The 27,052-nt window shown below is 39.0% G+C and overlaps 1 protein-coding gene across 8 annotated transcripts in view; it reads right to left on the bottom strand.

Moving 5' to 3' along the window:
* Positions 1–27,052, bottom strand: part of DPF3 (double PHD fingers 3) — a 412,206-nt gene that overhangs the window by 130,237 nt on the left and 254,917 nt on the right. For all 8 annotated transcript variants that reach the window (XM_072629217.1, XM_072629220.1, XM_072629222.1 and 5 more), the window contains 2 exons: positions 23,418–23,513; positions 9,361–9,439 (listed from right to left, as the gene is read on the bottom strand). In XM_072629217.1, coding sequence (XP_072485318.1) covers positions 9,361–9,439; positions 23,418–23,513 — 175 coding nt within the window. The remainder of the gene's footprint in view (positions 1–9,360; positions 9,440–23,417; positions 23,514–27,052) is intronic.

Here is a 27,052-nt window from a genome sequence, read left to right as displayed (position 1 = left end):
CATTTCTAGATCTCTTTAAAGATTGTAACGTACTTTACGTATCCCTCCTTATTTAAGCCTCATAGAACTTACAATGTGTACTACAAACATTTATATCCCCATTTATAGATGAGAAAATTGAGAATCAGAAAAAGTAAGGAAAGAAATAAGCATTTATTATGCGTGTAATACGTGCCAGGCACTATGGTAAGGGTTTTTACAAATATTATCTCATTTAATTCTCACAACAGTCCTGGGAGGCAAATGTCATTATTATTCCCATTTTATAGTCGAGGAAACTGAGGCAGACAGAGACAAATGATTTACCCTTGGTTACCCAACTAGTAAGTATCAGAGGTGGGATTGGAAGCCAAGTCTATGTGACTCCAGTTCCAGATCTAACGTGAGTAACTGCAACAGGGAGACTCGGGAGACCAGGGGACTTAGGAGAAACCCAGAACTAACAAATAGCCACTCAAATATCCACTGCTAGGGATGGACACTGAGGAGAACTGACCTCGGGCAAATCTGGATAGACTCATACCTGAAAATGGTTCTGAGACTCCAGTCTATGTTTACTAAGCAGCTAGGTAGCACAGTGGACAAAGTTCCAAGCTTGGAGGTACAAAGACCTGAGTTCAAATCCCACCTCAGAAATTTATTAGCTGTGTGACCCGGAGTAAGTCACTTTAACCTCTGTATACCTCAGTTTTCTCAGCTGTAAAATGGGGATAATAATAGAACCTACCTCTCATGGTTGTTCTGGGGATCAAATGAGAATAATCGTAAAGCACTTAATAGAGTCTTGCATGTAGTAGATGCTTAATTAATGCTTGTTTCCTCTCCTGCTTCCTTCCCTCTTTCCTTCCAAGAATATTCAAGAAGAGAATAAGGGCATTAAAGTACTTGCTAAAAGAGAAAGGAATCAGGAAAGGATTGAAATTAGGGCTGTAACTGATAAATGGTCAAAGGATATGAACAGGCAGTTTTCAGATGAAGAAATTAAAGCTATCTATAGTCATATGAAAAAATGCTCTAAATCACTACTGATTAGAGAAATACAAATCAAAACAACTTTGAGGTACCACATCACACCTATCAGATTGACTGACGTGACAAAACAGGAAAATGATAAATGCTGGAGAAGATGTGGGAAAATTGAAACACTAATGCATTGTTGGTAGAGTTGTGAATGCTCCAACCATTCTGGAGAGCGATTTGGAACTATACCCAAAGAGCTATGAAACTGTGCATACCTTTTGTCCCAGCAATACCACTTCTAGGTTTATATCCCAAAGAGATCATAAAAATGGGAAAAGGATCCACATATACAAAAATATTTATAGCAGCTTTTTTCGCGGTGACCAAAAACCGGAAATTGAGGGGATGCCCATCAATTGGGGAATGACTGAACGAGTTGTGGTATATGAATGTAACAGAATAGTATTATAAGAAACAATGAGCAGGCAGACTTCAGAACGACCTGGACTTAAATGAACTGATAATGAGTGAAGTGAGCAGAACCAGGAGAACACTGTACACGGTAATAGCCACAGAGTATGATGACTAACTTCAGTAGACTTAGCCCTTCTCAGCAATGGCAAGGATCTAAGACAAAAACACTCATGATGGAAAATGCTACCCACATCCAGGGAGAGAATTTTGGAGTCTGAATACAGATGGAAGTATACTATTTGCTCTCTTTTTCTTTTGTTGTTTTATTTCTTCTTTCTTATGGTTCCTCAAATTGGTTCTAATTCATCTTTACATCATGACTAATGTGAAAATATGTTTAATACTAATGTATATGTAGAGCCTATATCAGATGGCATGCTATCTTCAGGAGTGGGGGGAGGTGAGAGAGGAGGAGAAAATTTAACTCAAAATCTTATGTAAGTGAATGTTGAAAATTAAAAATTAATTAATTAATTTTTTAAAAAAAAGAAAAAAGAAAGTAGGTAGGGTTGTCTGGTACCCAAGACCAAACTGTCTACTGCACACTTTTGCTCAGGGTTGATCCTTTTCACCGGTGTTACACAGCCCCTGTTTTTCAATAACAGAAAAGACACAATCTACCTGGCATCCAACATCATATGCCTGTGATTCAACAAATGCTACAGGTTTGCTCTACAAGTCAACTTTCAATGGCAGTGAGTGTTCTTTCCAGCTCCTTCCCTCCTCCCCTTCACCCTAGCCTAAGACCTGCAAGTAAATGAAGAGAAACACAGCTGGACCGTTAAACATCTATTCCCTTCATTGACAAGGGTCAGGGACAGAAGACCATGTCCAAAGGAGCATAGATATAGAACTAGAACCAACCTTTCGAACCATCCAGTCTAACATTCTCATTTTTGCAGAAAAGGAAACTGAGGTGCTAGGGTCACACAGGATTTGAATTCAGGTTTTCCTGATTCTAAGATCAGTGTTCAATTCATTGAACCTAGCTGGTGTAATAGTAATTTAAATGGCAAGATCTTTCTTATTAATTAATAGGTCCATATGATCTGCTTAAATCACCTGGAAGCCTAAGTCACATGTGGTAGGAGGAGGTTGCTGAACAGGCAGAACAGGAAGGATGGAGTGGAAGCTGGAGGAAGTGAATGAACAAGGTCAGGTCAGGGGGTATAGAACTCAGGCCAATTGCCACAGTGCGACAGCTGATAGTGAGAAGGCCCCAGCTGAGAGAGGGGAGGTTTGAGAATGGCTTTGCCCCCTTTTGTGATCACGTTTATTAACTTCTTGGTCACCATGATAGATTTTGCTTTCTGGTTCTGAGATCTGGCTTTCTGGTGTTTAAATAAATGTTTTTCTTCTGTCTTCTATATGGAGAGTCTTTCATACTTGGCGATTGAGAACTATGCTGGCATATTCATAGTCACCACCAGTGCTGTGAATATTGCCTTGGCGATACAGTTGGTAGGCCCCTCCAAATGATAAACCTCTTCAAACTTAGGTAGGCTGGTCCACTAATGACAGAACACAATCCAGCTCTAGGTTCATACTTAAAGTCTTTCCAGTGTGGTTTTATTGTTCAGTCACTTTTCAGTCATGTCCAGTTCTTCATGACCCCATTTGGGATTTTCTTGACAAAGATACCCTTCTTCAGTGTATTTTATAGATGAAGAAACTAAGGCTAACAGGGTTAAGTGACTTGTCCAGGGTTCCACAGCTAGTAAGTGTCTGAGGCCAGATTTGAATTTAGGAAAAGGAGTCTTCCTGACTCAAAGTAGCTTTCATCAACAGAGGCAGATGATCCTAACCAAAAAAGTGTCCATAAGAGTTAATTAGTGATCGTCACTGAAGATTGAGCAATAGGGATTGGGCCTATGATTTCAATGACATAGGAAATACCCTCTACCAATGCAAGTCAGCACCTTCTCTGCAACTTGTAGTCTTAGAATTGTCTGGAGCACTGAAAGGTTAAGTGACTTGCCCAAAGCCACACAACTAGTCTGTGTCACGTGCAGGATTTGACCTTGGGTTTTCCTAGCTCTGAAGTCAACTTTCAATTTGAAATATACCAGTAACCCAAGAGACATGGTGTCATCAATAAATGAAAGTCATAAAGATCTGAGTTCAAGTCTTACCTCTAATTCATAATGGGCACTTGACTTAACCTCTCAGTGACTCAAGCAATTCTCTAAAACCACAATTTGGAGAATAGTTACTAATCCAAACAGTTAAGGGGTTGCTCATTGGGAATTCCCTGCACCAATAAAATCTTAGTTCTGAACCCCCAAATTAACAACCCCAATACATTTATACAATACTCTATACCTCAAGCCATTACTCTAACTATTGGTACTAGTAACTTTCAGATGTTACAACAATAAATACACAAAAAGATCAGATCTGTAATTTTACTGGCACAGGGAATTCACAGGTGAGTTGCCTACTTGCCTAGAGCGTTAAGAGGTAAGAATTTGCCCAGGGTCACACAACTAACATGTCAGGACTAAAAACTAGATCTTTGAGGCCATGCTTCTATCTGCTACATCACACTGCCTCTCTATTGCAATAATAAGCATGTTGATTACAGTGGCCATCTGACGAAAAAATTCCAGAAGATTGGTGCTCCTCCTGACCAGAAGAGAAGTAGCTAAGGCAAGGGATAAAGAAAGTGCTGGGAAATTGCAGACCCGATACCAGGAGTTTGAATCAGACGTGATTCGTTTCTATTGAATTGAACAAATACTTCAGTTCAACTGAATGGGATCTCTCAGCCTATCACATGCAGTTTTTTGTTTATAGGTGACAGGTGGGAAAGATGAGAAACAAGCTCTCATCTCCAAGAAACTGAAAACAACACCTAAACTCCCAAAGTTGGCAAACGATAAGATAATTAATAAAGCAGTAGCACTGTGATTATTTGCAGGAAAATAAAGTATAAGGCCAGAGGCACCATGAATGAGTCCAAAAGAAAAAAAAACCTTCACCATGTTCAAATAATTGACTATTTCTCTGAAATAGGATACCCAGTGGCTAGATGAAAGCAATAGACAAAGTATCTATCACCTGGCATTAGTAACCAAAGCACTTAATACTGTTACATCTGCCCCTCTCCTAGGGGAAACTGGAAATGAGAATACAATCGAACAGCTATACTGAGGAATAAATACCAAGGCGGTTAAACAAAATCAAACTTGAAAAATAATCATTAAGTGTTCCACATCTACATTGGAGAAAGTGCTGCATGGGGACTCATAAGGGTCTCTTCTGGGTCCAAGATGACTTGATATTTTCATTAGTGACTTGAAAGATGGAGTAGGGAATTATGCAAATCCAACTGGCAGACAACACAAAGATGGCAGGGATTGCAAATCTGTGGAGAACGGAATTTAACTGCTGTGCAATCTTAGGAAATTTGTTCTTATTGAATCTCAAATATTGAAGCCACATATTATTGCATCTCTTTATGGAGATGCAATAGGGCAAAATATAAAGTGACTGATGGAGGAAGGAGTCATCAAATGCATAGACATAAACTAGCATACACCTGGTTTGGCACAGTGTCGGTATCAGAACTGAAGAGCTTTGGGAGCTTGCAGGGAGAAGTGTAGGCAACGCAATGATACTGCCGAAATATGCCAATGTCCCACTGAATGGAGCTGTATTCAGAGGACCAGCCAGTGTGCTGTTTGTTACTGCTGCTGTTTTAAGGGGAGGAGAAAGGAAAACACCCATTAATATAGCACTTTAAAGTTTACAAAGAAATGAGTCTTCCACTCCTCACTGACTGGACCTTGACATAGTCTCAGATCTGAGCACTCTACTTAGCCCCAGGCACGAAAGAAAGAACAGAAGAGGGAGGGTCACGTAATTGACAGATTTTATTCTGGAGAACCGAACCAGGAGAGGCAGAGAGAAAGGTGGGCATGGTCAGGCAGCCCAGAGAGGGAGGATACAACGGACTGGTAGAACAGTGGATGTTCATTTGTTTCAGGAAAAGGGAACAAAAGGCAAGAGGGGCTACAGTCGGGGAAATTTAGATTCATAGTAAGGGGAGACCATCATTCAAAGAACGACTGAAATAATGGGGAAAGGGCAGCTATGGTAACCCCCTCTCTGGGGATTTCGTGGAAGAGACCAGACACCTCTCTACTTAGGATGCATTAGGGATTATTAAAAGCACTCTTTGTCCAATACAGGGGGATGGGCTACATGACCTCTCCAAAGGTCATTCCTGTCCCAAAGGATCACAAGTCTGAAGGGCACTAGATAAAAATAAAGTCCATTAATCACCAAGCTGCCAGATAATTTACCAAGAAAGTCTGAATACAGAAAGGGGAGGCTGCAGAGTCCTTAGCCCCACTCAAGACAAAAAACAAAATGGAAGGGGATGTAAAATAAACCCACATAAATCATCAGCATTTCTATATATTAGCAACCAAGTCCAGCAGGAAGAGATAGAAAGAGGAATTCCATTTAAAATAGCTGCAGACAATACAAATACCCAGGATTCTACCTGCCAAGACAAACCGAGGAACTATATGAACACAATTACAAAACACTTTTCATACAAATAAAGTCAGATCTAAACAATTAGAGAAATATTAATTGCTCATGAGTAGGCTAAGCCAATATAATAAAAAAGGACAAGTCTACCTAAATTAATTTGCTTATTTGGTGCCATAAGGATCAAATTACCAAAAATATTATTTTATAGAGCTAGAAAAAAATCATAATCAAATTCATCTGGAAGAACACAAGGTCAAGAATATCAAGGAAATCAATGAAAAAATGTGAAGGAAGGTAACTTAGTAGTACCAGATCCCAAACTATATTACCAAGTGGTAATTATCAAAACAGTTTGGCACTGGCTAAGAAATGGAACGGCAAAGCAGTAGGATAGATTGGGTACACAATACATAATAGTAAGTTACCTTGGTAATCTAGCGTTTGACAAACCCAAAGATCCAAGATTTGGGGAAAAGAAATCACTAGTCGACAAAAATGCCAGGAAAACTGGAAACCTGTTTGGCAGAAATGAGGCACAGGCCAACATCTCATATCATATACCAACGTCTCATATCATATACCAACATATGGTCAAAATGGGTATATGATGTAGACATAAGGGTGATATAAACAAATTAGGAGACCGTGGAATATTTTACCTATCAGATATGTGAATAAATGAAGGATTTATGACCAAACGTGCTTTGACCTAAATGGTTTATAAGAAGGATATTATACTGTGGCTGCATGAGGAAGAAAGACATAGAAAAGGAAGAGTAAGCAAAAGAATCATGCCCAGTAAAGAATCATCCAACAAAGAAGAGCTGAGGTCTAAGGTCAAATATCTAAGGAGAGGAAATAGAAGGTGGTGGGCAGAAAAGGAGAACAGACTGTGTTGGAAAAATCCAAGTTTAAAGTCAGATTTAGCTGGGTAGCCAATGCAAAAACTTTGTCATCTAAGGGCTAAACAATCTCAGCTTCTGTAAGGAAATTCCTTATGATATCAAGCCACAAGAAAAGGACAGATAACTTTTAAAAACCCACACAGACCAACAGACAGGTATTATGGATATATCCCATTTTCCTTTATACATGGAAATGCCTTCTTTGGCAAGAAGACAAAACTACTGACCCTTCTTTGAAAGGGCCAAAGAAACTTCACATTTCATTACCCCAGAACAACAGGGACCTTTAGGGAGCTAGCAGGCTAGGATTACAGTGGATCAAGACAAATCTTTGATGTAGGAAGGGATGTGTTTGAACCTCATCAAGGAAATTAAATGGTGTTTGTTGCCCAGGCTCAAAACAAGTTCTATTTCACCTTGCCTGTATGATGGAAAGATGACAGTGGAACACTTCAATTTATTCTTAGATGGAATTATGTTACTATAGGCCTATTTCCTATAGGAGTAACATAAGTTTATGGGATTTAGACCTGAAAGATACCTTAGAGACCATCTAGCCCGTCCATCTCATTTTACAGGTAAAGAAACTAAGTCCTGGAGAGGCTGGGATTTGCCCAGAGTCACCCAAACAGCAAGAAGTGAGCAGATTCAAACCCAGTTTTTCCAAAAGCAAATCCAGAATTCTTCCCTCCATACTGTGCTATTTCCTATTGAAAAATTGTTTCCTATCTGCTGAATGAGTCATTGAATAAGAATCATGAAGGTTGGAGGATTTGATAACAAAATACACTCTGACTATCACTTTCTACTGAACAATGAACAACTTCTTAAGATCAATACAAAGGGAAAGTCACTACTCTGCCTTAAGTCCCCCATTACTACCCACCATTGCCCTCTACCCCATTCCAATAAGTATGCTCATAATTGTAAATTTTATTTTAAAACATGAGGGGTTATGACTCCAGGATATATCTCCAGTGTCCATATCCAAATATTAGATGATCCCCTAAACTCTCTGTGGCTTGCCTCTCTGGCATTCTGAAAGGGACCTGGTGAGAGTAGTCACTTGCAGACATGGCATGCCTTCTCAGATTGATGAATAGACAGAAAGGAAAGATTAGTAGGGACTGTGGTTTTAAGAAGTGCCCTTACCAGAGTGGAAGCAGAGGCTGTCCTGAACAATGAAAAACTATCTAGGACAGGAGTTTCTGTCTGCCCAGAGGCTTTCAGCAGACAATGCTATGGGTGCTTGAAAAGAAGACCAAATCTTTCTCTTTATTAAGAGACATCACATTTTCTTCTGTATATAAATCTTTGATAGATTCAGGTCTCTTGTTCCTTCACAAAACCACCATTTCTTTCTCATAGTCCTATTGTGGTATTATTTGCTAAACCCTATGTTCCAGGGATAGCCAGTTACCCATCAAAGAGACTTTAGTGAAGTGGAAAGACTGCATAGTTCAAAGGGGAGGGAAGGAGGAAAGAAAATTGATTAAAATTAAAGTAATAACCATCATATAGATTCATAGCTTTCCCTACATAAGGAAGGAGGGAAAAGAAGGAAATTAGCAGGAAGAACAAATGAAAAGATACAAGAACGAAGTACCTTTGTCGGAGGTTTTTGGGTTATGCTTTTGTTTGTAACTATCTGAAACAAAGAAAGAAATAGAGGGTGAATCTTAAAAAGAGAGAGAGAAAGAGAGAGAAGAAAAGGAGAGAGAATGAGGAGAAAAAGAGGAGACAGAGAAAGAGAAGAGGAGATGGGGAGGGGAGAAAAAGGAGAGATGGGAGAGAGGGGGAGGGAAGAGAGAAAAGTGTCAGAGGAGGGAGGAAGAGAGAAAAGAGAGAAGAAAGAGAAAGTGAGAGAGAAATGGAAAGAAAGAGAGAAGAGAAAGAGAGGAGAAGACAGAAATGGAAAGAGAGAGGAGAAAACAAAGGGAGAGGGAGATAAAGATAGAAATGGAAAGAAAAGGAGATAAGAAAAAGGAGAGAGAGGGAAAGAGAGGGAAGGAAAGAAAGAGGGGAGAGGGAAGAAAGGGAGAAGGTGCAGGAGAGAGTGCAGGAGAGAGAGAGGGAGAGAAAGAGAAAAGAGAGAGAGAGAGAGAAGCCATGGAGGAGCACAATGCCAGAGAGCTGAACTCTTGCAGCCCTGGGTCCAGCAGGAATCTTGCTGCAGGGATCTTTCCATTTCACTTCTTTCCCCCTCATGCAGAAACACTCACAGAGGAGGTAGCAGCAGCAAGTGGAGGAAGAGAAAGAGGAAGAAAGAGGAGGAGGCAGCTGCAGCAGCAGCAGCAGCAGCAGCAGTAGCAGCAGCAGTAGCAGCAGCAGCAGCAGCAGACCACAACATGCAAGCCAGAGAAGAGCAAAAAATCTTCCTGAAGAGGAGAGAGTGGGGAAGCCCTGGTGGCAACTGAAGCCAGGTGGACTAGGCTGACAGCCAAGGGATTTGTAAGGGACAGTAGGATGGGAAGACATGGAAAAGGAGAGAAAGGAAAAGCAGTGAGGCTCTACTTACTATCACAGACGTACGGTTTATCTTGGTCTTCCTGAGAGGCAGCATCATTCCTCCTCCTTCCACCTGCAGAACCACGGGCCTAAAAAGAGGATTGAAGGATTTAGTAACATGCTCAAAGAACTTTCTTGTTCCTCATTCTGGTCCCGAGATCCTCTGGGTCTCACTATCTGCCCTGATGCTACACCATCCGAAGCCTCAAATATTACCATCTGACTAGCTGATACACCTTGTCATTCACTCCACCACTGAATCCTTAGGATAGCTCTGTCTTGTAGTTCAGATTTCTTCTGTGTGTTGTCCCCCTAAAATAGAATGTGAGTTCATTGAGAGGTTTTATATCTTCAGGCCTTAGGATAGTGTTTAGCACCAAGTAAGTGCTTAATGAATTTTTTTCTTTCATTCATTCATTCTCTTCCACAAACTCTTGAACCTTCTAGTTTCACACACACACATGTATTGGGTGAGGTAGGAGAAGAGAGTGGTATGATGAAAGACTAATTGTCCCCTGACCATCACCTTTACCTGGAACATATCCCTCCACATCTTTCTTTTCAATCCTCTTCCTTCGAGGCCAAATTCAGGGACCATCTCCTCTACAATTCTCTCTTAGGTCTCTTACCTCTATATGTGACCTATCTCTCCTTGAATTCCACTCTTTTTTATCCCTCTTTTGCATTTAAATGCATTCTAATTTTTAATAAGGCCAGCAGATAAAATCAGGGCAGCACATCCCCCTGACTTACTAGACTGGGGCACTCTCTATGAAGTGGAGGTGTCCTAGATCCTTCTGATGGACTCCAAGCTCTTGCCCCTTGCTAAAGAACATGTGGGAGCAGAGGTTCCTGATTGGTCTCTCCATGGACCCCGTTACTGGGAGTTGCATCAGAAATGATTGTCAACTAAGGAGGAAGGGTCATCAACCTGAGAAGCTTTGAAAGGAGGAACACTGTCCATTCTAACTCTCTTTTCTTCCCTTTTGAACTGGCCAATAGGGATTTCTCTACAACTTTCCAGAAACAATTATGATGACCACTCACACATAGCAGTGAGTATGTCTACTTACCTAGGTGAGCCTAAGTCGGAATATCCAGTCCCTAGCTGCCTTTTTCACTTTATTTTTTCCCTGACTATAAATGACTAATCAGTGATCCTGAGATGGATGTTTATAATCTTGTGAGGCTAGGAGTTATGGGGCACTAACCAGAGGTATTTTCTGCAACTACATCCTTTTCAGAGGAAAAGATCTGGACTTTGAGTTGCTCTTCTAACTGAACATTCTCACATCTCCTTGAAGTCTTTCCTATTTCCCAGGAGAGTATATTGGGAATTTTGAGTTACTGTCTCATAATTTAAGTATTTGCTACTTCAGACTTAGGAGTCTTTTGTGTTTTAAGTATTGCTTTTGTGATATTGGAAACAGTTGTCCCATTCTTGATATCTACTACTTTGTTTATTGAATAACTTCTCTAGAAGTTAATTCCTTTTGGGGGACCCTAGCATGAGCTAAAACCAAACTTTAAGAGATTTTATTTTCTGTATGAATGGATGGCCAAATTATGACACATGGATGGAAGAGAATATTGTTGTGCCATAAGAAATTATGAAAGGGATGGATTAAGATAAACTTGGGAAAAACTATATGAACTGATGCAGAACCAAGAGAGTAGAACCAGGAGAACATGTGGTTTTTATTCAAGTTTAAGAAGCCAGGGGTTCTTAACCTAGGTTCCATAGGAGTCTGTAAACTTAAATGGGAAAAAAATTACATCTTCATGTTCACTAACGTCTAACTGAAGTTTAGCATTCTCTTCACTTATTTTGTAACATGATACAGAAAAGGATTTCATCAAATCCTTCCAAAGGGGTCCATGACACAAAAAAGGCTAAGAACTTTCCTCTGTGCAGTAACAACATTGTGAGGAAACTCTAATTAGTGCAATTATCAATCACATCTCCAGAGTATTGAGGATGAAACATGCCGCGCTTTCCACCCCATGTGGAAGGGCGACAGACCTGAAGTACAGGAGTCACACATATTCACTCAGACATGGCCAATGTGTGGATTCAGTTTTACTTGAATATACTTGTTTACCACAAGGGAGGGTTTTTTAAATTGGGGAAATAAAATTGGGGCTAGTGACAGTCATTCAAAAATATAAAAACAGAAAAGAAATCTACTGAAACATTTTCAATGCACGGAAAAGAGAAGGAAGTTCAGAGGGAGACACAGACAATAGGGCAGTTTTGAAACTAACTTGCTAAATTCATTCCATATTTCCCCTAAAAAGCAATCTGTACCAAAGTAGACTTGTGGTTTCACACACAATCCTTTTTACCTGTTCTTTATGGATACAAATGGTCGTGTATGTTTGGTTCAGAATGACCAAAAATAAAAATTTTTTCTTCAGAAATTGTGGAGGGAAACACTAGTATAGAGGAACAGACACAGGAGTTAACCACAGTAAAAACAAACCTCTAAGGAAAAGGGTTCCTCACTGCCAGGTACTACTATTGTTCTATTTGATCTGACCTGAGCTCAACTGCTTACCCCAACCTCTAAATAAATCTGTTTATTATTTTTTTAATAAACCAAGATTTTTCACTGGCACTCAGAGGTGAAACACCAATTCAAGAGAAAAGTTCAAGAGAAAAGCCTTATCCCTTCTCCTTGAGGTCAGAGTTCCACAGGATTAAACTTGGATCCACTTGAGGCCAGCATTGGAAATAGCTTTCTTATCCGGGTGGGGGCTCCCCATGGGTAATATGCATCAGAGTTAATTGTGTAATGCCTCATCTCCCCTGCTACCCTTTAAAAAATCTGTGAGATTAGGGCTCATTTCATTTTTGTATCCCCAGCATCCAGCATAGTACCTACACACACACACACACACACTCAGATGCACACATACATGCATAAATACATATATGCATACAAGTATATATACATACATGTACACATATACATACACACATCTGACCACAGTTTTATTTTAATAAATAATTTACTAAATAAATATTTAATAAATAGATTATTTTAATCAATAATACACAATTGGAGGTTGGTCAAAAAGTGAGGGAGAGACTGGCTTCTTTAACTATAAGAAGGGTATTAAAAGACTTAAGGAGATAATATTTGAAACAACTATCTTCCATTTTTAGTGATAACAAAAGATGACTACAACCAGGAATTTAAGGTACATATTGTGAAGAACTATCTGACAGTTGAGTGTTGTTAAAGATGTTGGCAAGGAAAATGGCAGAATCTTGCTTTCTGGAGAAATGAAAGTTCTTATAGGCCACATTTTTATCTGCCTAGGAATTTTTAAGATGTAAGTACAAGCATACCTTGTTTTGTTGCATTTCATTTTATTATACTTTGAAGATCTTGCTTTACTTTTTTTTTAACAAATTGAAGGTTTGTGACAAACCTGCATCGAGCATGTCTATCGGCACCATTTTTTCCAATAGCATATTCTCCCACTGTGTCCCTTTGTCACATTTTGGCACTTCTCGCAAATTTCAGACTTTTTCATTATTATTATTATGTCTGCTATGGTGAGCTGTGATCAGTGATCTTTGATGTTACTATTATACTTGTTTGGACCATGCCCATATAAGACTGCAAACTTAACCGATAAATGTTGTGTATGTTCTGACTGCTCCACCAACCAGCCATTCCCCTGTCTCTCTCCTTATTCCTTGAGCCTCCCTATTCCCTGAAACACAATAATATTGAAGAATATTACATAAACTTGGTTGAAAACACAGAAGCAGGATTTGAGAGGCTTAACTCCAATTTTGAAAGTTCTATTGTGGGTAAAATACTATCAAACAGTATTGCATACTTCAGAGAAATCTTTCATGAAAGAGTCTATTGATTCAGCAAACTTCATTGCGGTCTTATTTTACGATAGCCTTCAGCAACCACCACTCTGATCAGTCAGTAGCCATCAACATCGAGAGAAACCCTCCACCAGCAAAAAGATTACAACTCACTAAAGGTTCAGATGATGGCTGGCATCTTTTAGCAATAAGGTATTTTTATTTAAGGTATCTACATTGCCTTGTTAGACATAATATTATTGCACACTTAATAGGCTACAGTATAGCATAAATATAACTTTTACTGTGCCAGGAAACCCAAAAATTCATATGTCTTCCTTTATTGCAGTGGTCTGGAACCAAACCCAAAATATCTCTGAGGTCTGCCTGTCGTCTTAACTGAAGGCAAACAGGTAGGATTTTGTAAGATTCTTTCCAAGATTATAATTCTTTATGGCATAATGTAGAGGACAGGACTTGGAATTGGGAAAGATATGGATCCAAATCCTGGCTCTGACACTTGCTAGTTATATTTTCCTACACAAGTTGTTTAAACTCTCTAAAGCTCCTTTTCTCTTCAGCAAAATGAGGATATGACTACTTACACTTATAGGGTTATTATGGAGAAAGCACCTTGTCAAGTTACATCAACAAGTATTTACTAAGCTCCTACAATGTGCTGGGCACTCTGCTAAGCACTAGAAATACAAAAAAAAAGCAAAAAAACAAAAACAAAAACAAACAAAAAAAACCAGTCCCTGTCCTCAAGGAGTTTACCTTAAAGCATTATGGATGTGTGAATTATTATTATCAGTCCAACTTGTTCTTCACCTTGTCCCAAAAGCCCAGTTCACTGATTGACCTAGGGATTTCAAGAAAGCTTTAAGTAACCTTAGGTGAAACAGCACTAGGGCAGCTAGGTGGCTCAGGAGTGCTGGGCCTGGAGTCAGGAAGACTCATCTTCCTGAGTTCAAATCTGGCCTCAGACACTTATTAGTTGTGTGACCTTGGACAAGTCACTTAACCCATTTGCCTCACTTTCCCCATCTGTAAAATGAGCTGAAGAAAGTAATGACAAACCACTCCAGTATCTTTGCCAAGAAAAACCTATGTGGCATCATGAAGAGTTGGAAATCACTGAAATAACTAAACAACAAGAAGTGAAAGAGAAGTCAGATGTTTCCATTATGACTCTAGCAAGAACAAAATCTGAGATTTAGCACTAGCCGGGACAGAGGAATATTTAGCATGGCCATGCTTCAAGTTAGAAGGTTCAAACCATCCATAAGTTCTAGGTCAGAGTTCTAGCTCCCAAAAATTATGGGAGAGTCCAAAGAAGTTAGGAGCCCATGTATGTGGGAGGAAAAGAATGGGAAAAAGTGATGGAAAAACCAGAGACAAACACAAAGAAGGCCAAACCTATTAACTTTTACATTCTCCTTTAAAGAGGGGCTTTATCTCATACCTAGCTAATGGTTGACAAAGATGGCAGATTATGGAAAAATTAGTAAGTTAGCTGATACACTATTGGCAGTGAACTGGTTTAATAATTCTGGAAAATAATTTGGAATTATACTAAAATGTTCCTAGCCTTTGACCTAGATATCCAACTTCTACCCTAAGGAGGTCAAAAAAAAAAAAAAAAAAAGACCAGCATACACCAAAAACATTCACATCAACTTTTGAAGACAACAAAGAACTGGAAACAAAGTAGATACTCATCAACTGAGTGATAGCTAAACAAATTATGGTACATGAATGTAATAGAATATTAGTGTACCATGAGAAATGATGGATGCAAAGAATTCAGGGGAGCATGTGTAGCCATATGAACTAACACAAACAGAGATAAGCAGAATCAGAAAAATAACTTACACAATTGCTACAACAACGCAAATGAAAATAAGAAATAAAAGAAAAAACTATGTAGGATTTCTGCTAGAAAGGACCTTAGGGGTCATCTGATTCAACCTTTTAATTTTACAGATGAGGAAACTAAGGCACAGAAAGATGAAACTGATTTGCCCAGAGTCACAAAGATAGTGCCTAAGGGAGGATTTGAACTCAGATCTTTCTGACTCCAAGTTTCAAGCTCTATTCTTTACAGGATTTTCTGCGTAAATAGACTACAGTTAGTCCCAGAGGAGAGCTGAGAAACTGTATTCCCTTTTTTTCTTTTCAAAGCAGAAGCTATGGATGTGGAACACTGCATATATTGTCATACTTGGTCAATATGTTGGTCAGTTTTGGTAAATTGCTTCTTTCCCCTCTTTCTTATTCTTTGTCACTGGATAGGGAAGAGGAAGGGGGTTTATTTTGAAATCCAGGTAATGTAAAAGCAAAAGATCCCAATAATCATTTTAAAAATAAAAAAGAGACACGAGTGTATAATGTGTTTCCTTCTAAGACCAAGCATAAATAGAAGAGCTAGACTAACATCCACATTATTGCATAGACAGGACCACAATGGCTGGGGTGTCATCTCCTGTCTCCTGCTCCATCTGCTTGTCTCTAAAACAAATTAAAACATTCATTCTCTCACTCCCACTAATTCCCTCCATATTCTTCCCTTATCCCTTTCCATCTTCCTTTTCCCTCCCTCTCTCCTCTCTCCTTACCCTCATTTCAGAGAGTTGGCCTTGGGAGAGAACTGAAAGAAACAAGAAGTGTATTACCCTGAGAAATCACCCAGATTACTGAAAGTGCCTCAGGCCCTGAAAGTTATTTGCCCTCCATGGCTCTCATTTTCTTGACCAAATGCAGAGGCAACAGAAAGACCCTTGGGCCACTGACAACCTCTCTGAGCCTCAGTGGCCCCATATATAAAATGGAGACACTACTATTTCCCATTCCACAGATATTATAACACATGTGAAATATTGTGTAAGATGTAAGATTCCCTACAAATGGACACTAATTACTAATAGGAAGGAAGGAGAGAGGGAGCCAAACATTTATTAAATGCCTACTATGTGCCAATCACTGTGCTAAGTGCATTAAAATATTATCTCATTTGATCCTCACAACAACCCTAAGACATCAGTGCTATTATCAACAGGGTTAACAAGTCAGAATAAGCACAACGGTGCTACAATTATTGCAGTGCTACATGGAACAACTTCCTCTATCTACTCTAGAAGTCCTGTCGCAGCAACCTCTGAGCAGGTGAAAACAGTCGGACATAATGACAGAAACAATTCAGAGAAAAACACAGTGAGGAGAAAGCTGGGGAGAGGGAGGAGAGCCCTTAGCCAAGAAAGAGTTCTATTTCCAGCTCCAATATTTAACAACTTGTGTAATTTTATGAATGCTTCCTCTCCCTGCATTTCCTTACCTGCAAAGTGAGGGTAGGGCACCCAGAGCACATGATAATACTCTGCAAGGGAATTCTGTCAGTGGCGCCACCACCCTTCCAGGTAAATGTTTGTGCACTGACTGAGTCATCTTTGACTACTGCCTCTCCTTCACTACCTCCATCCAATCAGTCTCTAAATCCTATTTTTTCCCTTTGAGATGGTTTTTGGATTTGTTCCTTTCTCTCCACTCCCACTGCTGCAATCCTAGACCAGCACGTCATCTGAATATTCACATGATACCTTCCTAGTTGGTCTCCCTGTCACCCATCTCTCCCCACTCCAATCCCTCCTATATATTGCTGCCAGACTCATCTCCCCTAAAACTCTAACTTCCTCAAAATCTATAAAGATTCCCTATGTCAAGTTCAAATTCCTACCCCTTCTTGCTAATGCCCTCCATAGTTTCTACCATCAGTATTCAATTGATTAGTCATTTCAGTTATGTCTGACTCTTTATGACCCCATATGGGGTTTTCTTGACAGAAATACCAGAGTGATTTGTCATTTCCTTCTCCAACACATTTTACAGATGAGAAAACTGAGACTAACAGGGTTAAGTAACTTATCCAAGGTCACACAGCTAATGATATCTGAGACCAGATCTGAAATCAGGAAGATAAGTCTTGCTGATTCCAGGTCTGGTGCTCCATTCACTGTGCCACCTACCATTACTCCCCAACATACACCACCTCCAATTAAATAGGTTTCTTCATGACCCCCCATACAAACACAATAATTCCCATCTCCATGTCTTTGCCTAGTCTATGCCCCACCTCATCTTCAGAATACCTTACTTATTCATCTTTATCCATCCAAAGTCTTCCCAAAATTCAAAACCTAACTAACATCCTAATCTCTGCAAGAAGACTTTTACAACTGCTCTAACTCACACTTTCTTCTAGCTCTGAATTTATGTTGCAATAGCAGTCAGACAACATGCATCCCAAGGGGCTGGCAGAGTACCTGGTACAAACTCAGTATTTACTACGTGCTCCTTTATTTATTCATATTTAAGTCTGACCTCCAGTTGTTCTCTTTGTCAAGCATACTAGACTCCCCAAACAGACTATAAACTCCTTCAGAGTATCATGCAGCATCATATAGTATCCCCCCAAATCTACTCATCTATAAAATAAAACTTAATGTGAAAAGTCTTAAGGAAGCACCTTGGAGAAGTTATCTGCACCACAGTTTGTTTTTCTGAACACTGAAAGATTTCAACTACACTACGCTCCCAGCAACAAAAGGGCTGTACATCTGTTGTCTGATGACCAACCTAGTTAAGGTCAACAAGATTCATCATCAGACATCTGGCCACTTAGGGATGGTCTTGAGGGTCTTTTAGCCAAGGTAACTCATAAGGAGGAGGAGGAGGAGGAGAAGTGTTTGTGTACATTTTACGGTTTGCAAAGTATTTTACGTATGTTATTTTACTTGATCAATATAACCTCTGTGAGGCAAGTGCTATTATTATTCCCACTTTATAGATCAGGAAACCAGGCTAGAAGAGATTAAGTGACTTGCCCAAGGCCATCCATCTAGTAAGTGTTTAAGGCAGAATTTGAATTGAGGTCTTCCTGATTCAAGCTCCAGTGTTCCATTTATTTCACCACCTAGCTGCCTACCACATGAAAGAGCCTAAGTGCTACCTTTAAAGGAGGGAAGAGTTAATTACCTGAGTTGGAAGAGTGCTCCCAGAGGTAATTACTACCCTGCTTCTTGCCAAGTGAAGTCATGGGTCTCTAAGGGTGAGCTACTGAGAACTCCTTCAGACCTGAATCCTGGGCTCCAAAAACTCAACAGGAATCCTGTGGTTACAATGCACACACAATTTTGGGCTTTTTCCAGCACCTCTATCCTTCCCCATATTTCAGGAAAACAGGTCCTCAGAATTCCAGCACACACACAAAGACTCTACTCAATGGGCCAGCAGGTCTCATCTACAAATACTTTCTTACAAACTGCTGTAGGGCACTCACTTTTCTGTACACTGGTAATTCTTTCCCAGGTCAATGTAGTCCATGATCTTTCCACAAAAATTAGCTTTAATGCCAAATAATCATAATTGTAATTTATTTTCTCACATTAGTACTACTTATTTGGACCTGAGCTTGGGGGTGAATGGAGTGACCATAAGCTATTACATTCCCTTGAGAGATGCTATAGCCTAAAAAGTCATCATACTCTCCTTAGTGATGAACCTCTCTGATCCAGTCAGGGATTAAGATAATCTATCACCTGATCCATATCTAATTGGATAGGACCAGCTAGAGCTGGTAAACACATGTTACATACACAAATACATGCATATATACATGTATACATACACTATAGCCTTAGAAGATAACACATTATTTACAAAAGAATAGATAATCAAGAATTGATTGGGTCTTTTTTTAGAACATGTAAGAATTTGGGTGTGGGACAGCTCAATATGAACTAGAGTAGGTCAACAAGTCTCTTTCTATCTGTTCCCATTACCACCACCCTAACCTATTTCCTTAGCGTACAAACTGTGGTCCAGCCATTGTCCTCATCATCCTCATTCCCCCTCCCACTGGAACCTTCAACTCTCACTGTGAAACCACTTTGGACTCTAATAGATGAGTTTTCACCTTAATTGTTCCAGAACCAATCTTCTACATCGCTTTCTGGCCATTTCCAAACCATGCCATAGTACTCGTCCTCTACCTTTTCCATGTTGTTTTTTCCTTTAGAATACAAAGTCCCTAAGGGATAGAACTGTCCTTTTTTTTGTACAATTATCCTTTCCATATTGCAGGCATTGGGGCCTGACATTCCCACAATCTGGAAAACCCACATAAAACTTTTTGTCCTTCCCTTCATACCACAGAAGAAATCTGATTTTTTTGGTCTTTCTTTTATGGGGTGTTTACAGTACCTTATTATAAAATCTGGGTATATTTATGATATTAATAGATAAACAAATTAATATTATACAATGCTATACATATATTTTATGCATTTCTGAGTTTCTACACTTTTTTTCTGTGTCATCCACTGACTTTCAAGTGTTATCTATGGCTTCCACAAAACTTCCCAAAAATTCCCATTTAATCTCTTATGCTGACCCATGATATATTGAAACCATGATGGGAAATATTGTTCTGTGGAAAAGATAACTATATCTGAATTCTTGACATTTGGCATAGTATCTGGCACACAGTAAGTTCTTAATAAAAGCTTTATCATCATTATCACCTCACTGATGCTGTACTGTACTGGTCTCCTACATAACTTTCTTCTCTTTAACCTCTTTCCCCTCCAACTTACCTTGTACATTGCTTTCAGACTAAATTTTCTTTGAAATCACTTTTATTTTGCCACTCACTGGATCATGAGAACTGAAAAGGAACTTTAGAGATCGTCTAGTCCATTTTATAAACAGGAAAGTCCCTTCTCAAATACTTTCAATGGCTCCTTATTTCTTACTACTTTGAATCAAAATCTCTTTACCTGGCTCAAAAGGTCCTCCTTATAGTGGCCTTTCCTGCCTTTACAACCTATCTCCCAACACAAACGTCTTGTTCTAATCAGGGATTTCCTCAATACTATCAAACATTCCTCCTTCTAGTCCTTGACTCATAGTTTTCCCCAGAACTTATCCAACAAGAGTGGGAGGTTCCTGCGTCATGCCTTTGTCCAGCCTACCCTCCCTCCACCCTCTGCTCCAGAAGACTCTCCTTCCTTATGTCACCTCTTGAAATCTCTGGTGCCTTGTAATGAAATACCACTGGGCTGTAAGAAATGATGGACCGGCAGATTTTTGAAAAACATGGAAAGATTTCCACGCAATAATGAAAAGTGAAGTGAGAAGAAGCAAAATGATTGTGAACAACCAAGTTATTCTGAGTACTACAGATACTCAAATCAACTATAAAAAACCTATGAAGGAAGATGCTATCTGCCTCCAGAGAAAGAACTAATAAATGAAAGTACACATAGTATGGTTTTACATATATTTATAAATCAGTGTCAAATGGTGACTTTGTCTAGCTTGAGATGGGGAGAGAGGGGACAATTTGGAACTTAAAATGTAACAAAAGTAAATAAATTTAAATTTAAAAAAGAAATTTCTAGTGTTATTTAAGGTTTAGTTCAAGTGCCACCACCTATACCTTTTCTAACCTCATCCGCAGTTGCTTCCTTTCACCTCCCACCCTACTTCCCTCAAATTACTTTGCATCAAAAATATTTCATTATCTGTGTACCTGTTGTTTTCCTACAGCAGAATATAAGCTTGTTGAGGTCAGGGAGTGTCCTAACTTTGTATTCTTGTTACCTAGCATGGAGTCTGGCAAACAGTGGGCACCTAATAGACACAAACTGAATTTTTTAAAAAATACTTTCAATGTTTTTTAAAATACTTTACATACAGAACATAATGAAATGAAGCAGGTCAACCAATTACAGAAAATGAGAGCCAGGAAAAGAGGCTGGACCAGATGCTCTCCCGAAGGTCCCTTCCACCTCAATGAGCCTATGACTAAAGGCAAGAAAATCAAATAACATTAGCAAAGCTGAAGTGACACAAGTTACTTGCTTCCCATTCCAAACCTCTGAATATCTCCATATCATGAACAAGCATCCAAACTAACCACTAGATAAGAGACTCAGCCACTCAAATGGTAAACATGTGGTATTCCATCCCCATCTACTTCCATATGCCAGGCCTCAGGAAGCACATCTGAAGTTATGTGGTTCCCTGACCCCAACTCCCAAGTTCCCTAGTCACAGGACATAATAACAACGCCTTGCAGCTGCAGAGCATTTTGAAATCATGGTCTTCTTTTATCTTCATACCAACCCCAGAATGTGAGGATGGAATTATCCTCAATTTACAAATTGAGAAACTGAGGCCCAGGGAAACGGATTGACTTCTCCAGGGTCTCAAAGGTGCTAAGTCATAGAGAGGAACCAAAATGCAGATATGTTGATTATTAACCCAGTAATAATAACAATAATATAGTAATATCTCACGTTTACGTAGTGCTTTAAAATTTACTAAGGCAGTCAGGTGGCACAGTGAATAGAGTGATGGACCTGTAGTGAGGAAGCCTCATCTTTCTGAGTTTAAATATGGCCTCAGATACTTACTAGCTATGTGACCTTAGGTAAGTTACTTTGCCTCAATTACCCTCATTTGTAAAAATGAGCTGGAGAAGGAAATGGCAAACTACTCCAGAAGTTTTACCAAGAAAACCCCAAATGGGTTCACAGAGAGTTGGATAGGACTGAAAAATGACTTAACAACAAAATTTACCAAACATGCTTTGCAGAAAAAAACCTGTGAGACAGTGCAAATATTACCAAAATGTTCAAAGGATCTGTGATTTCGTCAACATGACAAACTGTCCTAACCAACGCTGATCACAACCCATATAAGACACAGAACCTCAATCCTAAGGTATTGCCTGAGGCACACAGGAGGTGAAATGACTTGCCCAGAATCACAAAGCACGTCAAAAATAGAGGCAGCATTTGAGCCCAGATGAAAAACTCAAATGCATTCTATTTTATAATTGATTCTACACTGTATTTATTTTGCATTGTAATTGATTCTCCATCTGCTTAAGGCCCTTTTCTATGTCCTTGAGATGAGTTCAGGAATTTAGCTTTCCCTCTGAGTTAGTTTACAGTTATAATTAATAGGGAAAACTGTTATCTACTGCACCTTCAGCTCCTGGGAAATTTTCAGGACATAGGTTTGTTATCTTTAAGTCCCACAAGTTCACTTGGTGCCATCTCCCAAAAATATATCATCTGTCCTTGCCTATCCTTGTGCAATTAAGGCAGTTTTATTACTTCCAAAGTGACAGAGAGAACACTTGACCTAGAGTCAGAAAGACCTGAGTTCAAATCTAAACTCAGACACATCCTAAATGTGTGACTGACAGGTTATTTAAGTGATTTAATCTCTGTTTGCCTCAGTTTCCTCACTGTAAAGTGGGAATAATGATGGTACCTACCTCCTAGGGTTATTGTGAAGATCAAATGAGATAATATCTGCAAAACACTGAGCACAGTACCGTGTTCATAATAGGTACTTAATAAATGCTTATTTTCTTCTCTCCCTTCCTTCTTCCTTCCCTTTTTCATTCCTTTTTTTCCTTCCCTCCCCTCTCACTCCATCCTCCCTTTCTCACACTTTTCTTCTTTCTTCCTCCCTTCCTTCTTTACCTCCTTCCTTCCCACAGTCACACAACAAGCAAATGTTGGCACCTGTATTCAAACCCAGATCTCTAATATCCAAGTCCAATATTCTTTCCATTAAACCACACTGACTCTCAGTAAACCAATCCTCTAAAGCACTAGGGCTTTCATACCTTCACAAATGAGCTGACTTTAAAAGCCCTCAGCATGCCTGAGGACTCAGGGTCAAAATAATGTTCATTTATGGTCTTTCTGTGGAATATTGCTCCAATTATGGGAAAGATCCCAGAACAGAGAACAGAAAAACTCCTCTCCCTGTCCTCACCCACTCATCTGGCTAACATTCAGAGCTTATTCTCCTCTTTGTAGTACCCTTTGCTGAATGTTTTCCAAGTTATCCTCTCTGACTGCTTGTGACAAAAGTTGAGGTTTCCCTCCCTGGAATGAGGAGCAATTTCCTTCCTGAGATAGTAGGAAGAGCAGACTCTGGATTCAGAAGAGCTGGGTTCTAATCCTGCCTCTGATCTTTACTACTTGTGTGACCTGGAGAAGTCACTTGACCTCCTTTTGGATTTCTATTTCCTCAGATATAAAAAGAGTATGGTGGACTAGGTGGCCCCTGCGGTCCCTTTGAGCTCTAGGTCCATGATCTTGTAGAGTATTTTCTAAGATTTCCTTTCCTCCAATGTAGAGCCCCCAACTTACCCGTCCTCTGGTCCTGTTCTTTCGTTTGGGAGTATCTTCTTCTAGATCTTCCTCTTCATTCGTTTCTTCTACATTTTCATCATTTTCCAGAACCCTCTGAAATTACAGAAAGAGAATGGGAAGTTTGGAAGCGGGAAGAGCCAAGAAAAAAGGGGGGAAAGAGAAAAGCAAAGGGAAAAAGAATTCAACCAATCAGATGTTTGTATAATTATTATTATGGCAACAGAGACTTTAAATGAGAGCACATTAATGATGCTTGGAAGACTGAAATGCTGTCAATGGATCTGGCAATTTGGCTACATGGATTTTTCCCAACACCACCAACCTTCTTTAACCTGAACATACCAAAACCATCAAACTTTAACTTTTTCCCAAAGAGGGATTCCTTTGTTTAAAAACTGGCATTAGAGAAATCCAAATAATCAATAGCCATAAGATTGATAATAATTAGGAAAATTAAAAAACTTTAAAACAACTCAGAGATTCTACCTCAGACTGGCAAAGATGACAAAAAAAGAAAAATAACTACTACTGGAGGGGCTGGAGATTGATAGGTCATGGAGCACCATTGGTGGAACTATTCATTGGTTCCGCCATCCTGAAAAGCAATTTGGAAGTCAACTGTGCACAAACTTTGAACCAACTGTTTCCACTTCTAGTTACCAAAGAGGTCAAAGGAAGAGCGAAAAGACCCATATGTACAGAAATACAGCTAAGTCCCAATTAGTATAAATAAATAATCCCTCTGAAGTAATCATGCAATGAGAATTCACACTGCATATTTCCATTGGGCTGGATGCAACTGCCATGTTTTATATAATCATAACTTTGAATATATACGACCACTTTATGGAATTCATTATTTGTACAAGTTAGGATCTAGTTGTTATTATATAACAGCACTTTTTGTTTAACAAAGAACTAGAAACAAAGGGGATACCCATCAGTTGAGAAATGGCTATAATTATGATATATAGATGTAACAGAATAATATACTACAAGAAATGATGAAAGAGACAGTTCCAGAGAAACTTGGCAAGATTTGTATGAATTGATACAGAATGGAATAAACAGAATTAGGAAAACGATTTATTCATTAATAATAACACTGTGAAGAAAAACAACATGGAAACACCAAATTTAATCAATGCATTGCTACAACTCCAACGAGCAATAAGAAAGCACACTACTCACTTCCTAACAGAGGGGTGATAGACTTGGGGTGCATAATTAGACATGAAATTTTTGATATATTGTAACTCAGAGTTCAAACCTAAGCATCTGCATAAGACTCTCCTCATTGGTGGAAAGAACAATGACTCAATGCTCCATACCAGCATCTGGGCAGAGTTGGTGAGAGCTTCGGAAAGGAGAGATTTTTTTTCTGGCTTCTAGCTTTAAGAGAAGACACACACAGTTCCAGACTCTCTTGAGGCAGAGGCCTCAGGAAAGAAAGAAAGATTCTGGGAAGAAGCTGACATGGAGAAGAGTAAACATGTCCCAAGTTCCTAGTACACTTACTGTACACTGGAGACTTCTAGGTCTTTTCTCTTAGGTGGGATCAGGCATTCTCTTGGTTGATCTGTGATATCATAGGATGAATGGGAGAACCCATTCACTTTGGGCATTGTCTGATATGTTCTAATCTATATAATTTGTCTGATTTCTATTTGAAACTGGCTCAGATAAATGGGTTTCTTAGTGATTCACTATTTATAATAGTCTTTGTATAATTAGTATCTGCTGAAAAAGAACTCAAGTCTTCATATATAGCTTGGAACTGTCCTTCACCATTAAGAGAGAGCAATCTGTTGAGTACCTTGAATGTAAAAAATTATTTCCCTTCACCTATGAATATTTAGTGGGAGTGGGACATGAGGAGAGGGTTGGGATAGGAAGACAGGCATAGTGGCAATGTAGATAGATAAAATTCTAGTCTGTTATTCTCTCTCTGAGAAGAACAAAGCCTCATGACTTGATTCCCCTCCTGGCAGAATTAAAGTCTCCTCTGGAGAGGGGTAGGTAAGATTTCAGAGATATCTATTCATACCTCCCTGAAAGCAAGACAGATCCATATAGACATTCATATGTCTACATGAGCAACAAATACTCATAGTGGTAAATGTAAAGGTTTGTTTTGCTTGACTAAGTTTATTTTTTATTAGTTTTTTCAATTAATTATCATTTGTCTTCTCTCAATTCCATTAAACCTCCTCCCCTCCCCGCCAAAAAAGCAGAATCCTTGTAATGAATATGGATCTTCAAGCAAAACTAATTCTAGCATTGACCATATCCAAAAAATATGCGTCTCATTATTCTTCACCCTGAGTTCACCCTCTCTGTCAGGAGATGGGTAGCATTCTTCATCACTGATCCTCTAGAATCTTAAGTCTTTTGGAGTTGTTCATTTATGGCAAAGGAGAAGAAGAGTCCTGTTGAAGAGTATCTAATGATAGAGCTGCCCAAACAAGAAAAAAGGGTCATTGAAGCAATTTTTTAATGCACAGAAGAGAGCTGAAGGAAGATCAGAAGGAATCGCACACAAGCAAGACAGCTTTGAAAGCAACATGTTGATTTTATTATTTTTAAAGACAATAAGAGGAATTTGTATTTAATATTTATGTTTTCACATATAACCTTCTTCTGTTTGACTTTGTATGTGGAAATATTCTCTTTTCTGGTATTCATTAAATTCAGATAATAAATTAGTAATTTTAGATGGCCCAATAAAGCTCTCTCTGTATCTAAGAGGTTTCACTAAAGCTTTTTTAAAAGTGTAATTGTTCCTTTTATTCTTCTTGAAGTGGCCTCTTAGAAACATGAAAATGTCATTTCTCTTCTAGCCCTGCCATTCTGGAACTCTGCTCTGTTGAGGAAAACAAGTAACTTCCTAATCAGGTAAATGTTAACATTCTGCTAATAATAACCCATTGTTGTTCAAGCATAATAAATTCTCATCATTTGAAATTCATTACTTAATAGTCATTGCATTTTTTATTTGGTTTAATGATCATTTATTTAATTACTCTTTGAAAACAATCCTGAGAGCTTCATTAGCATTATTATTTTCATTTCACAAATGAATAAGCTGAGGGGGCATCTATTTCTAACTACTTAATATTACGGGCATCAGATTTTGCTGGCTGTCAGTGTCCAGTTCATTACGTAGCTTCTTTGATAAGACTACATTGACATCTCTGTCATGTCCTTCATTTAGGCTATTTGCATCTACTAGTTAAGTGAGTATGTGTTAATCATACTTTTCAGAGGTTTTTGCACGGATTAAAAGAACATGGGACCATGATTCATGATGGGGGAAAATCAGGCAACTAGATGTCAGGAGTCCTGTGTTCTAAATATGACTTTATCATTTATTCACTGTATAACCTTAGGTAACTTACAGCCTTTTTATGTCTTCTTTACCTTCTTAAAATGAAACTAATAATATCATCCTGACCTGCACTATCTCCATGAAAGTCCTACTCCAATGCCCCATCATAGCATGAAAAAGGCTGGGATTTCAAAAGTTATGCCAATTGAATATAGGTCTTGTATGCTGCACCAAGCCTCTAAGTCTGCATTTCAGTAAGGGCCTAGTGAAGGCTCAGTTTGTCATCAGTCAAAGTCTTGGCCAC

Source organism: Notamacropus eugenii, chromosome 1, assembly GCF_028372415.1.
Source record: "Notamacropus eugenii isolate mMacEug1 chromosome 1, mMacEug1.pri_v2, whole genome shotgun sequence".
NCBI classification, from domain to species: Eukaryota; Metazoa; Chordata; class Mammalia; order Diprotodontia; family Macropodidae; genus Notamacropus; species Notamacropus eugenii.
The sequence above is the reverse complement of the archived record's forward strand: the minus strand, read 5'-3'. Positions and strand labels throughout refer to the sequence as shown.